Raw genomic sequence first — 14,233 nt, 5'->3', positions numbered from 1 at the left:
GACTGGGGGCCCACTTCATAACGGACAGCTTGTATGCACATGTGTCAATGAGACAATGACAAGATGACAAGGGACGGCCTAGTGTTTAGAGCGTTGGGCCAGTAACCGAAAGGTTGCAAGATCGAATCCCCGCGCTGACAAGGTAAAAATCTGTCGTTCTGCAAGGCAGTTAACCCACTGTTCCTAGGCCGCCTAGTTAAATAAATACATTATTATTTATTTAACTAGGCAAGTCAGTTAAAGGTAAAATTTTTTTTTTTAAAGATGTTAGAAAAAAATATGGAAGTGATTGATTGACTATGTGTCTGTTTATTGTAAGTGATTGTGTATGCGAGAGTGAGTGTGCGTTTGTGTGTGTGTGGGAGTGAAGGAATGTGATAACAATAGTACATATGGCAGTGTGAGGGGGGTACTGAGGGGGTATGGAGCCAGTGGACAGGGGTGATTTGTGAGGAGGTATTGAATGGGGAGGCTGGGGGCTTGGAGGGGGTAAAACATCTGCAGGTTGGGGAGACAGCCTTTATCTAACACAGAGGCTATGGAGAAGACTTTACTCTTTGCTTTATCTGACCAACAACAACCCTGGGGTCTGTGTCTGTTAGGCTAGCAGGCTAAACCACCCATTGAAAATCCTAAAATGATTAGGGAAGCACTACATATCGGTGAACAAATCGGAATCGAACTATATTATCTAAAAACGCCAACATCGGTATTGGCCCGATGTGTAATTTAACGAATTCCATTATCTTGGCTTTAATGGATTTCGCCTTTGAGTTGTTGCGCTGAAATGTTCTTACTCTTTCAAATGACTGCTTGATCCACACAGCAAACATTGTGTGGTGTGTTGCACGTGTAGCGCAAAATTTTACATGGCATCATTAAAAACATTGTTTGTTTTTTTTACCCCTTTTTTCTCCAATTGGTAGTAGTTACGGTGATGGTGTTATCTGTCATGGGTGATGTTGGCTTTCGCCGACTGAGCACCGGTACACACTATCAAGTGCGCTATTTTTCAGATGTTGACCTACCAGAGTTACACAGTAATAGCGTCACTGATATTAGCTTCACGACATACACACTATGGAACGCCGTTTGGGTCTTTGCGTATCAAAAAAGATACAGTAGCACTGTCAGAGCTGTATCAAAAAAGTCTGCAAACAAGCAAACACCGGCCACGAACGATATTTACAATACCGCGTTGGTAATAAAGCATAATTTGTTCGACCCTAACTTCTGGGGTAGCTAGCTTTAGCTTGGTACCTAGCTAGCACCAATACAACCAGCCTGAAAGCAATGACCAGTAGAAACTGCAGTCCTTTTCGTTATTCTTAGCAATGATTTAGGAATCCTTGTGAGTAAGTATTAGCTAGGTTGCCACTTGTTGCTCGCCTACTGAAATTGAACTTCAGTTAACGTTATAAGCTAACGTTATAAGCAGTCAGCTAGCTTCATCTCGACCGGACCGGGTTATGTGTTGTGAATCTAGCCACAATAAGGATTAGGCACAATAGTGGAATTTGCAGTTTGCCTTCAAAATAAAAGTATGTAATTGACAGTGATGCAAATGAATACAACTAGTAGAACTATGCCATACTTTTATTTTGAAGGCTAACCGCAAAGTCCACTATTGTGGCTAATCCTTACTGTGGCTAGCTTCACATAGAAAGGTCCGACACCCATTAATCAAATAAGAACTGTCTTATAAATTAGGGTTATTTTAGATGACACCTAAAATATCGGATATTGGTATCGGCCAAAAATGTCATATCGGTGCATCACTAAAAATTCTGTTAATGTATGTGTGTGTATTTAATTAAAACAAAATGGAAGGAATAACAACAACAACGGTTTTATGGAGATGAAAAAAACCATACTGCAATAGACCAAACCTTGTTTGGCTCCCACCCTGTGTATACAAGAGTGCACCACCCTGCCTTGAGTCAAGTTCAATGGTCATGTTCACAGTCAGAACAGGATATAAAAGACAACACCCAATGTGTAAGAGAGAGGAGAGGAAAGAAAGAGAGGAAAGAAAGAGAGAAGAGTAGAGAGGAGAGGAGATAGAGAGAGAGAGAGAGAGAGAGAGAGAGAGAGAGGGAGAGAGAGGGAGATAAGACTGTTCTTGCTCGCCTCACTGACCATTCCTAATTTCAGGTTCAGCCGAACCTCTTCAGAACACAATGCCAACACTTTAGGGGCAGGTCCAATCTCCTCACTTTACTTCAAGACTTTATGGAACAATGCTCTTACCAACGGCTTGGAGGGAATGCTGTGAGGTTTTCCAGTAAAAAACTATTGAGGCTGGAGTATGTTTTTCTAAACCACTAGTGGGAGGACTGACCTGACTGACATGACTTGGCTCATGGTTTACTGTCTCTAAGCTTACAGGGACTGTTTATACGAATAATTCTGCATTATTCTTTGAAATACATGTCTGACTAACAGCCATAGGTTTAGAGGTTTCAGTCCATGATTCCACATGAGAACATTCTCCATTTTCCATTGACAGAGAGAGGTATAGGAGAGAGTGTTCAGACTGGAATCTAGACCCATGGGTGAGTAACATATAAGGAAGGACATGAGGAACTGTAGGGGGTGACATGGGGTCCTGCTGACCTCTGCTCAGCTAATTAATTAACCATAGAATTCCTGTCATTCTCAATGTGACCACACTGGGAGGGTAGGGGGTGGTGGTGCAACAGTATTATCCATGGCATCTGGGGGACATCCTTGGGCCACTGCTGAACAGTAATGCATGGCTATTCTCTACATGTCATAGGCATACCGTTCAAACCAAAGCCTTAACGTTACAAGGTCATGCCCCATGATGACCCAGAAACACCTTCCTTATCAGGCAGATGTAAGTAGCTATGTAGTGATGCAACCATCCACTCAAAACATCCATTTCAAAAACACACTCCGTAACTCAACAGCCAATTGACTTTGTATGCTCTGAGTAAAATCTGGTCAAACGCAAACCATAACTCACTCAGTGCCCTTCAATCCGATCTAAACAGCCATGCTGAAACATTAACTCTGTGCCCTTCAATCCCATCTCAACAGCTATGCTGAAACATTAACTCTGTGCTCTCATTGTGCCAGAGCTGCAACCCTTCACTGTTAAATTCTTTGGATTGAAATCTAGGGGAATCTCCTGAGTGTTGCAATTCAACACTTATCCTGGATGGATTCAAGGTCCTGATTTCCCAGAGCGCTCAGTGGTAGTCTATGAGGACAAATACCTCATGAGCAAGCAAGCTGATCTTTCTGTGCTTTCTGAAGCAAAGAAAACAACAAAAGTAGCAAGAATGTACACTCAGCTGAAATAACTTCCCCTTTGTAAATAGCACACCAAGACCCTTCTGTCAGTTATTAAAACATTCCATAGCCAGCATGCAGGGCTAAACTCAGTGCACTGACCTTTTGGGTCCTCTCACATGCTAACAACTAACTGCCAAGTTAGCTACAGTACTAATCTCTACATTTGTTTTATTTTAATTGATGTTCAAATCAAATTGCAGACATTACCGTGAAATGCTTACTTATCCCAGCAATGCAGTTAAAAAGTAAAATAAAATGTAAAATATTAATGTAAATACTAACACAATAAAATAACAATAAATTATTATATCAGGAGAGATAATAAACAGAGCAGCAGCAGCATATGTGAAGAGTGTGAAAGTGTGTCTGTGTGTGTGTGTGTGTGTGTGTGTGTGTGTGTGTGTGTGTGTGTGTGTATTTGTGTGTTGGAGTGACAGTGTAGTATATGTGAGTGTGTGGGTGAGTGAGTGTGTTTTGGTGTGTCAGTGTAGTATGTGTCAGTCCAGTGAGTGTGCAAAGAGCCGGTGCAACAATGTCAGTGCAAAAAAAGGGTCCAGTGCAAATAGTCCAGGTGACCATTGATTAACAGCAGTCTTATGTCTTGGTGGTAAAGCTGTTCAGGAACATTTAGCTGTTTTGAAAATGTTTAGGGCCTTCCTCTGACACCGCCTGGTATAAAGGTTGTGGATGGCAGGGAGCTCAGCCCCAGTGATGTACTGGACCGTGCACACTACCCTCTGTAACGCCACACTGCCAGGTCTTTTGCCTCCTCCCTATAGGCTGTCTCGTTGTCGTCAGTGATCAGGCATACCACCGTCGTGTCGTCTGCAAACTTAATGTTGCTTGGAGACGTGAGCAGTGTTGGAGTCGTGCACAGCCACGCATTTGTGGATGAACAGGGAGTAAAAGGAGGGGACTAAACACACACCCCTTTTGTCCAGGTGGGAAAGAGCAGTGTGGAGTGCAATGGAGATTGCGTCATCTATGGATCTGTTGGAGCGCTATGTGAATTGGAGTGGGTCCAGGGTGTCTGGGATGATGGTGTTGATGTGAGCCATGACCAGCCTTTCAAAGAATTTCATGGCTACAGATGTTGTCCACCTTCGCATACAAGATAGTTTGGTGCTCTCTCTCTCTCTCTCTCTCTCCCTCTCTCAAAGCCAGTGCTTTTATTTGTCATGTCAGAAGACATTACAGAGGTCTCTAAACCATTCGCTAACGTATTTGTTCTGCTCCTAGCTTTAGGTACACATTCCAGACAGTGCTGCTTTTCCTACTGAGGCCGGTTCCGAGCTTATTGAGTTATGCTGTTCTGTTCGCGCTGTGCAAAAGGCTTTTGTCAGTGTCAGGACTTGCCTTGTGACTAGCTAGACATCCTCTAGGGGAGTACGTAGTGACAGATGACAATGGCCATCACGTATCTGATGCAACGCTAGAACGACAGTGATAGGATCGGTTACACTTGTTACCAGTTCAGAACACTGGGGCGGCGGTTAAAGAAACTATCCCACTCACTATCATTTTCATGATTCATTACAAGCAGGAGTAAGTGAATTAGCGCCTCGCTCATGTTTCCTCCTAAATCCTAGAACACATTGACTCCAAACCCAAGAGACTGACCAGGCTGGCGGTGCCCAAACAACTTCTCCCTACAAAGGCAGCGGAGGGTAAGCTATCCCTCACTCCACTCCTCCCTCCAGGCTTTAGCTGTGGGGGAGAATGGCCTCCACACCTGCTCATACCACTGTCCCACCCCTACACCAGCATCCCAGCCCAGGCTGTAGAAAGGCCCGGGCAGAGTTGAGGCCCACCCCCCTCCAGAGGAGCTTCCTGAGGATATCCTCCACAGCACTGAGAGAAACACCTGCCAGCCCTGCCTGGCCCCTGACTGGGAGGGGGAGATCTGAGCTGAGCTGGCATCCTAGGCTCAAATGTGGCAAACCTAGGTTGGACCAGGGTTGATGTGGCTTTACTAAGGCTGGGCTAGGACAGAGGGGTGCTGAGACGGAGGCGGACAGCTCAGCAACTACACAATGCTATATTGGAGGAGGAGACACTCCTTAAACAAATTGAGGTTTCTTTTAAGTTGACCATATGTTGTCATAGACACAGTTTCAAAATACATTTGGGCTGAATAGGCTCACTAATAGAACATATCAAAGGCTGGGTAGAAGGAAAGTATCAACAAGCCCTTGAGATGGGCAACAGAACCCACTCATACTGTACGGAGGTCTGAAAACCTTTAAATATACTATTTCCTCAAATGTAACAAAATGTCTTCCTGATACTTAACTTTGAGGCAGACATCCATGCAGATTGGGATGAGAGAGCCATTTGAGAATACCTGATAGGGAATACAGAGGAGGACTGTCAGCTGTCCAGATATGTGCTCAAATTAGAGTACATGTCGAACTCATTCCAAGGAGGACCGAGTGTCTACGGGTTTTCGTACTCGATTGATGAAGTCACTAATTAGTAAGGAACTCCCCTCACCTTGTCTAGGTCTTCATTGAAAAAAAAACCAGCGGACACTAGGCCCTCCATGGAATGAGTTTGACACCCCTGAATTAGAAGCTGACGCAGCGGAATAGAGCAAAATCCCTGTTTGAACTAACTGCTCCGTTTGCAGAGGGAGGTACTAAAGGTGTGTACTGTGTTTATGCTGTTGAGGACTGGTACTTCCAAATATCCACCCATACACACCTGCGCCCATACACACTAACACTGTGGAAATGTTATACATGGCATGCTGCCTTTTAACATTATTTATGGAAAGCTAGATACAAGAATAATAACATGCACATCCTACAACAAAATGTCAGATCCGATTTAAGGACTTGCTGAAACCTAATTTCTTCAAAGAACCAGAGTTGGGTTGGCTCCAGTCTACTAACCCTGTTCAAACAGCCGAGATGCTTATGCACCCATAATGCAACAGTTATTCATCCCTTAACAGCCCCAGATTGTTAATTGGCTTAGGTCAATGTTTACCCTGTTGTAACCACAAATAAATGACTGGTTCACAAAGGTATTCTCATTAAACACATTCCTAGCGGTGGTTTAACCTCAGGCAGAGGGGCTCCTAGTAATATCACTACAGGCATGACACAGGACCACAGACCTCCACGCTTGAGTTAATTATGATGAACGATGAATCACCTAGTCACTGCACGGCCATTAATAGGTTTACGATACATTATAATTAAATTAACTCATTCTTGAACTGGAATTTCAATTCACTCCCTTGTAATTAATTACCTTCTGTACCCAGGACTCTCTGATGTAGTTAGAACTGTAGTGAAACAATCAACAGTAGAGTGGTGGACTTCAGGTGTTGGACCTTCATTTGATCAACCTGTTACAGGAGTACTTTCCTGCAATGCAGGAAATATAAAACTTGTAGTGCAGGGGTGTCAAACTCATTCCATGGAGGCCCGAGTGTCCGCAAGTTTTTGTTTTTTCCTTTCAAATATAGGTCCTCCATCATCTGTAGTCATACAACCAAATTAGGTAGATTAGATGCATGTCAGAAAAAACTTGGTATGTAGACTTCACATTCATTGGTTACTGAGAAGCTGCACCCCAAATTGCTTTACTAATCTGTAACAGTAGTGTTCAGATGTTTCAATAGGCTCAGGCACAAGCTTACTCAAAAGGACATTCTCATGTAGGGCCCCAGAGACAAAGGCCATAGAAAAGCATTACGTACTGACAACAAACTAAATATAGCACGGCCATTTTGTTGCCAAAAATATTGGGAATCCATTGTGCTGAGGCCTTTGAATTGTAAAGGTTTCATAAACACTGGGGATTGAACAATGACCATATTGTTGGCCCTGTGATTACTTCTACAGAAATACTGACTGAAACAGCACAGATATAAGGTGGAGTGTTGGCAGCTGTGCTGCAGTATTCAAACCATTTCCAGTCACTTACAGCCTGTACTTCTAAAGGAAATGACATAACATGTGGTTTCTGGGATTTAGCACAGTCATTACTTTATATTTCAACAAGGCAAAGAGAAATGTGATAAATAAACTAAAGGAAAAACAGTAACACACCCCTACCTACATGTACAAATGACCTCTAACCTGTACACCCGCACATTGACTCAGTACCGATACCCCCTGTATATAATCTCGTTATTGTTATTTTATTGTGTAACTTTTTATAATTTTTTTACTTACATTTATTTGGTAAATATTTTCTTAACTCTTCTTGAACTGCACTGTTGGTTAAGGGCTTGTAAGTAAGTATTTCATGGTAAGTCTACACTGTTGGTTAAGGGCTTGTAAGTAAGTATTTCACAGTAAAGTCTGCACTGTTGGTTAAGGGCTTGTAAGTAAGTATTTCATGGTAAGTCTACACTGTTGGTTAAGGGCTTGTAAGTAAGAAATTTCACAGTAAAGTCTGCACTGTTGGTTAAGAGCTTGTAAGTAAGCATTTCACAGTAAAGTCTACACTGTTGGTTAAGGGCTTGTAAGTCAGTATTTCATGGTAAGTCTACACTGTTGGTTAAGGGCTTGTAAGTCAGTATTTCATGGTAAGTCTACACTGTTGGTTAAGGGCTTGTAAGTAAGTATTTCACGGTAAAGTCTACACTGTTGGTTAAGGGCTTGTAAGTAAGTATTTCACGGTAAAGTCTACACTTGTTGTATTAGGCACATGTGACAAATAAAGTTGGATTTGATTTGAATAACAATAACGAGGCTATATACAAGGGGTACCGGTACCAAGTGAAGAGTTTCAGAAGAAAGGTCTTTGTTTCTGGCCATTTTGAGCCTATAAGTGAACCCACAAATGCTGATGCTCCAGATACTCAACTAGTCTAAAGAAAGACAGTTTTATTGCTTCTTTAATCAGAACGAGAGTTTTCAGCTGTGCTAACATAATTGCAAAAGGGTTTTCTAATGATCAATTAGCCTTTTAAAATTATGAACTTGGATTAGCTAACACAACATGCCATTGGAAAACAGGAGTGATGGTTGCTGATAATGGGCCTCTGTACGCCTATGTAGAAAAACTCCATTAAAAATCAGCCTTTTCCAGCTACAATAGTCCTTTACAACATTAACAATGTCTACACTGTATTTGTGATCAATTTAATGTTATTTCAATTTACAAAAAAGTAGCTTTTCTTTCAAAAACAAGGACATTTCTAAGTGACACCAAACTTTTGAATGGTAGTGTATATTTGCCACTCCTCAACTAAAAAATATTTGGTCGACCAACAGCCTATTGACCAAACAATCGACCAGTCGACTAAATGAGGTCAGCCCTAGAGTCCAGTGAGTGTATATCAAGCATGTGCAAAAGAGTCAGTGCAAAAATAAATAAGAAATAAGAATAAAATAAGGGGGTCAATGTAAATAGTCCTGGTAGACATTTGATTAACTGTTCAGCAGTCTTATGGCCTGGGGGTAGAAGCTGTTCAGGAGCCTTTTGGTCCTAGGCTTGGCGTTCCGGTACTGCTTGCCATGTGGTAGCAGAGAGAACAGTCTGACTTGGGTGGCTGGATTCATAGACAGTTTTTAGGGCCTTCCTCTGACACTGTATGTTATAGAGGTCCTGGATGGCATAAAGCTTGGCTCCATTGATGTACTGGGCCATACGCACGACCCTCTGTAGCACCTTGTGGTCAGATGCTGAGCAATTGCCATACCAAGCGGTGATGAAACCACTCAGGTTGCTCTCGATGGTGCAGCTGTAAAACTTTTTAAGGACATGAGGACCCATGTCAAATCTTTTCAGGCTCCTGAGGGGGAAGAGGCATAGTTGATCCCTCCTCACAACTGTGTTGGTGTGTTTGGACCATGATAGGTCCTTAGTAAAGTGTACACCAAGGAACTTGAAGCTCTCAACCTTCTCCACTATAACCCAGTCAATGTGAATGGGGGTGTGCTCAGTCCTCTTTTTCCTGTAGTCCATGATCAGCTCCTTTGACTTGCTCACGTTGAGGGAGAAGTTGTTGTCCTGGCACCACACTGCCAGGTCTCTGACCTGCTCCCTATAGGCTGTCTCATCGTCGTCGGTGATCAGGCCTACCACCGCCGTGTCGTCGCAATCTTAATGATGGTGTTGTAGTCATGCGCAATCACACAGTCGTGAGTGAACAGGGAGTACAGAAGGGGACTAAGCACACACCTCTGAGGGGCCTGCATGTTGAGGGTCAGAGTAGCGGATGTGTTGTTGCCTACCCTCACAACCTGGGGGCGGCCCGTCAGGAAGTCCAGGATCCAGTTACAGAGGGAGGTGTTCAGTCTCAGGTTCCTTTGCTTAGTGATGAGCTTGGAGGGCACTATGGTGTTGAATGCTGAGCTGTAGTCAATGAGCAGCATTCTCACACAGGAGCTCCTTTTGTCCAGTTGGGAAAGGGCAGTGTGGAGTGCAATGGAGATTGCTTCCTCTGTGGATCTGTTGGGGTGATATGCGAATTGGAGTGGGTCTAGGGTTTCTGGGATGATGGTGTTGATGTGAGCCATGAACAGCCTTTTAAAACACTTCATGGCTACAGATGTGAGTGTAGGAGCATAGCACGGTGTTGCGATTTAAGTCCAAGCCTAGTGGAAGAAAATGGTCTCTTCCATTAACAAATTCTGTTTACCTGACTCAAAAACCTGAGTAGTGACCACATGGCAATATGAGGGACATTAAATCAGAGTTGTGTCTCTCTCCTGTGACATCATAATGGTATTACTGGTAATAAAACATCCTTCAAAAGACCCAGTCTCAGGTATCTGTGATGGAGGGGATGTGTGAAAGGCTTGCTGTCACCTATGAAGGAGGTGTCACACTTGTCTAGTGTGTGTGTGTGTGTGTGTGTGTGTGTGTGTGTGTGTGTGTGTGTGTGTGTGTGTGTGTGTGTGTGTGTGTGTGTGTGTTCCAGCTGCAAGCAGAGGAAAGACGTCAAAGATGAGAGCACTGATAGACATTTGCATCCAGTGTAATACATCTGGTTAAATTGCATGGCTGGAGTCCCAGGTCTCCCACCCAGAGTCAAAGGCTAGGACACTCATCTCCGTTTCTCACACACACACGGGCCCGCACGCACACACACACGCACACACACCTCTGTCTCTGTCCTCTGTATTAGGCCCATTCACACTCCATTCATCTACTGAACCAGTCCAGACCAAATGAACACGTTGATCTTCAAATGACCCACCATTCACATGGGAAAAGACATGAACTCTATTGATCACTCAGATCAGATGGCCCACACACATCTGTACAATCAAGATGACCATGTCACCCTGGCCCCTAAACAAAGAACAAGAGGCAAAAGTGATTATGTTGATCAGTGTAACCTTTACCATATCTTAATTGCAAGTTTTGCACTGATAAGGGACTAACAAGCTAAACTTAAAGGTTGGGGGGAAAATGACAGGGAGAACAAAATGTAGCCACACATCGACACAACATCACATTTCAGGACTGACAATATTTCAATCAATGCAATTTGCAACAATTTTTCCATCATAACCTTTCCAAAGTAACATTCCATCACAGCAACAAACACAACAACAAGTGTTTTGGCATGGGGCCCTCATAGAACACACAGGAGCTCAACTCTCTTAAAACAACATGAGCAGTTACAATGTTGTAACAATGTAACCAACACAACAATGAAGTTTAATCAACGAATTGTAATGGAGGCTACTTGTTATCTCTGCCTAAAACAACAGACAAGCACAATTCCATCTTCGCAGCTCAAGTGCACCAGACTAGGAAGATAGCACACAAACAGGTCATTTTTAAACTCAAGAGCCACATACCATTTTCACTGGATTCCAGGTTGCTTTGAAATCGGATCACTTCAAAAACAAAGCTCCTCGGGAACAGGTTGAAGAAGGGAAATGAACCGAATGCCAAACCCATGTGTTGGGCACCGAGGATGGAATGTAAACTTTGCGCTTGGCGCTTTGAGAAATAGACCAGCTTCCCTTGCGTTGTTGTTTTGGGACGTGATTTACATGTTAACAAGTATCAATACACAATCACTAAATGAGCAACGTGGGTCCCCCTAGGAGGGACACAGTTAAAAGCTTTTCTCAGTTGGTTGTTACCTTCCTGTCTCCCCTCCCCCAAACCGGCCCACAAACTTACAAGCATCCCCATCACGTCTGTCCAGAGTTGGGAGAAACTGTCAGAGACTGCGCCGTCCGCCTCGGGTTCAAGTAGGGAGAAACTGTCACACACTGCTATGTCCGCGTCGGGTTCTACCGAGGCGGCTGCCTGGTCGCCTTGGCCCTCCATAATGTCTATGGTTATGAAGTATTGCCGTTGGCGCAATGTTTTGATCCGTGACCATACGCAATTGTCTGACTACTGACGGACACCTCTTCTTGAGAAAGTTGTCCCCGTCTCAGCCTTAAAATCATTCAGCATTCCTTGGCACAAAAGATACTGAGGGAGTGAACAATTTCCAAATGCCTTCAGACATGCTTGGGAAGTGCAACAAGTGCACTAAAACTCAGAGGCAAGTTGAATATGTCCCCTTTATGCGAATAGAATACATTCAGCACATATTGCAATAACACGCATAAATCGCAGTAAACACAATTGAAGCTGAAGTTACAGTGCAGGGTTTTCATCTGAAAAGTTAATTGGTTGAGCTCTCCGCAGCTCGCTGCCCGTGCGCTTCTGGCATAAACCAACATTTACAGCGGGGGACATTTGGCACGAAGAGAGACAACTAATTCGACACTATTTATCTGTATTAGAAAAGAACAAAGCCAAATCAATACGAATAAAAATTCCGTCGCGAACTTTGAGAAATACTCCCATTAACAACAAAGAAGGAGAAAACGCCCGAAGCGCAGTCCTTGTCTGTAATTATCCACGCCCCCCCCCCCCCCTCTAACAGCAGTGAGCTCCCCTCTCTAGTTCACTCCTCCCAGCAAAAACATTTACACAACAAAAAGTCCTCTGGTCTGGTTGGTGTCAGTCATCTCTGCACTAACATACCAAAGGAAATCTTACACCAATATAGTCTAATAGTCTGTTTCTTAAACGTTGGTAAATGTTGTGGAAAGTTGCCAGACGGACAACTAACCCTTTATTAGGCTACTATGCGCGTATTCTGTTGCTTTTCCACCAATACTTTCTCCACAGGGTTGAATAGGTTTAGGAGAACAAAGCGATTCTCCACACAATTGTATAAAAAACAACAGCGCATGGGAAAAATATTTTTGGGAGGGGTGACGTATACCGTGACCTATTCGTAATAGTGATAAACCGCAAGAATAGTCTCCAATTAACAAACAAAGACAAAAGCATGTCAAATAGAATAGACTACACATTGTGTAGAATTTATGGCGGCCCACTGCACCACAGCAATAACAGTGGAAAAAACTACAAACCTGTCACTACATTATAATATATGTGTAACTACATGCCATTATAAAACATGTGTACACTGTTTTATATAGGATAGTGGAATTATGAAAATAAAATACAATTGATCTGTATAATGATTATTTAGTTATCAATATGGGTAAAAAGTATAGAGTTAGACTTCATAGAGTTACAAATTAATCCAAATGATGTTGCATACAATTTTAAATTCTGCAAAAAATAATAATGTAGCAGCTGGCATACATCTCTGGATTCTACATAGTGTTCAATGGATGATTAGGTGTTTGTTTTGCTCTACCAGGCAACTACTGTAATGAAGAAGTCTTGACTTTGTCTCAGTATGTCTCTGTGCTGCCAGAAGCACATTCTCAGAGAGAGCAGCATGTCTGCTGTACAGCAACAGCTGCCTGCAGTCTCGTGACAGATTTCAGAACAGCCTGAGCGAGTGAGAGAGAGAGAGAGAAAGAGAGAGAGAGAGAGAAAGAAAGCGATAGCAATGAAGCTAATTGAAAATTGAATTGAAATTGAAAAAGAGGCAAAGAAGAAAGAGAGAGGGTAAGGGAGTAAGGAGATGCTACAATCTAAAACCGTGATACACTGTGCCTTTCCTGCCTTGTGTAATACACTGGCACAACCATCCGAGGCTGTAAGAGACGAGAGAGGACCAGTCACGACTTCTCCATTATGTGGAATGGACAATGACAACCTACCTGCAACATGCCGACACTAGGAAGAGCCCCTGGGCTAAGTAACTCCCAACTCTATACAGTGAAATGTGATCAGAGGCTCACTGAGGATTACATGGGCGGTGTATTATTTCTGTAGGTGGTGGTCATTCCTCCATTCCTCAATTCCCTCGTTCTCTCCATCGTACACATAAATCAGCCTAATCCGCACAGACCACAGAGGCTAGGCTGTGGAGGGAGAATGTCTTTCACAAGCCTGGGACAAGCAGCAGCTGCTCAACAGTATCCTGCTTACAGTGTAAACACATAAAACAAGGGAAGCACAACCCCAGCTTTGTTCCCTTCAACCCAGGGGATCATTCACCACTGACCCAGCCCCTAAACCCCGGGCTAGGCCCTGGCCCTGGGCTAACCTGCCTGGCTAAAGCTGTGGAATAGTGGAACTGGGAGGGATTGGGATGGTGTGTGTGTGTGTGTGTTTGTGCGCATGTGCCAACCCATTATTTTCCTAAAAAATCAGGTTGTGTTGGAGGAACCATGATGATATCTCTAGAAGCACCACCACCACCCTTCACCCTGCTGACGTGTTGTGTCACTAATGCCCACCCCCCTCACTTCCCTGTTCCACCCTACCCTTCCCCCACTACAGGACAGGACACCCCTCACTGTGCCCCACCTGTAATGTCCCAAACAGTAGGGTCAGCATGCTAATGAGGAGAGGAGGCATAGCCTGTTGACTCAGATAACACTTATTATATACAGCCTCTGCTAATACGCAACAATGTGTGTATCTTGCTGTGTGTGTGTGTGTGTGTGTGTGTGTGTGTGTGTGTGTGTGTGTGTGTGTGTGTGTGTGTGTGTGCGTGTGC

General features: G+C 43.5%; 1 protein-coding gene across 23 annotated transcripts in view; it reads right to left on the bottom strand.

Moving 5' to 3' along the window:
• Nucleotides 1-14,233, bottom strand: part of sash1a (SAM and SH3 domain containing 1a) — a 290,257-nt gene that overhangs the window by 81,955 nt on the left and 194,069 nt on the right. For 6 of the 23 annotated variants that reach the window (XM_021600729.3, XM_090233016.1, XM_090233011.1 and 3 more), the window contains exon 1: nucleotides 11,428-13,980. The exons of 12 other annotated variants lie outside the window; for them this stretch is intronic. In XM_021600729.3, coding sequence (XP_021456404.3) covers nucleotides 11,428-11,577 — 150 coding nt within the window. In that variant the 5' untranslated portion in view covers nucleotides 11,578-13,980. Of the gene's footprint in view, nucleotides 1-11,096; nucleotides 13,981-14,233 lie in introns of those variants that run through there. 5 more of the 23 variants (XM_021600730.3, XM_090233013.1, XM_090233022.1 and 2 more) reach the window with 2 other exon arrangements.

Source organism: Oncorhynchus mykiss, chromosome 4 (assembly GCF_057628025.1).
Source record: "Oncorhynchus mykiss isolate SJ-2025 chromosome 4, ASM5762802v1, whole genome shotgun sequence".
In the NCBI taxonomy this organism is placed as follows: Eukaryota; Metazoa; Chordata; class Actinopteri; order Salmoniformes; family Salmonidae; genus Oncorhynchus; species Oncorhynchus mykiss.
Note: the sequence above shows the minus strand (reverse complement) of the source record. Positions and strands in the feature narration are given on the sequence as shown.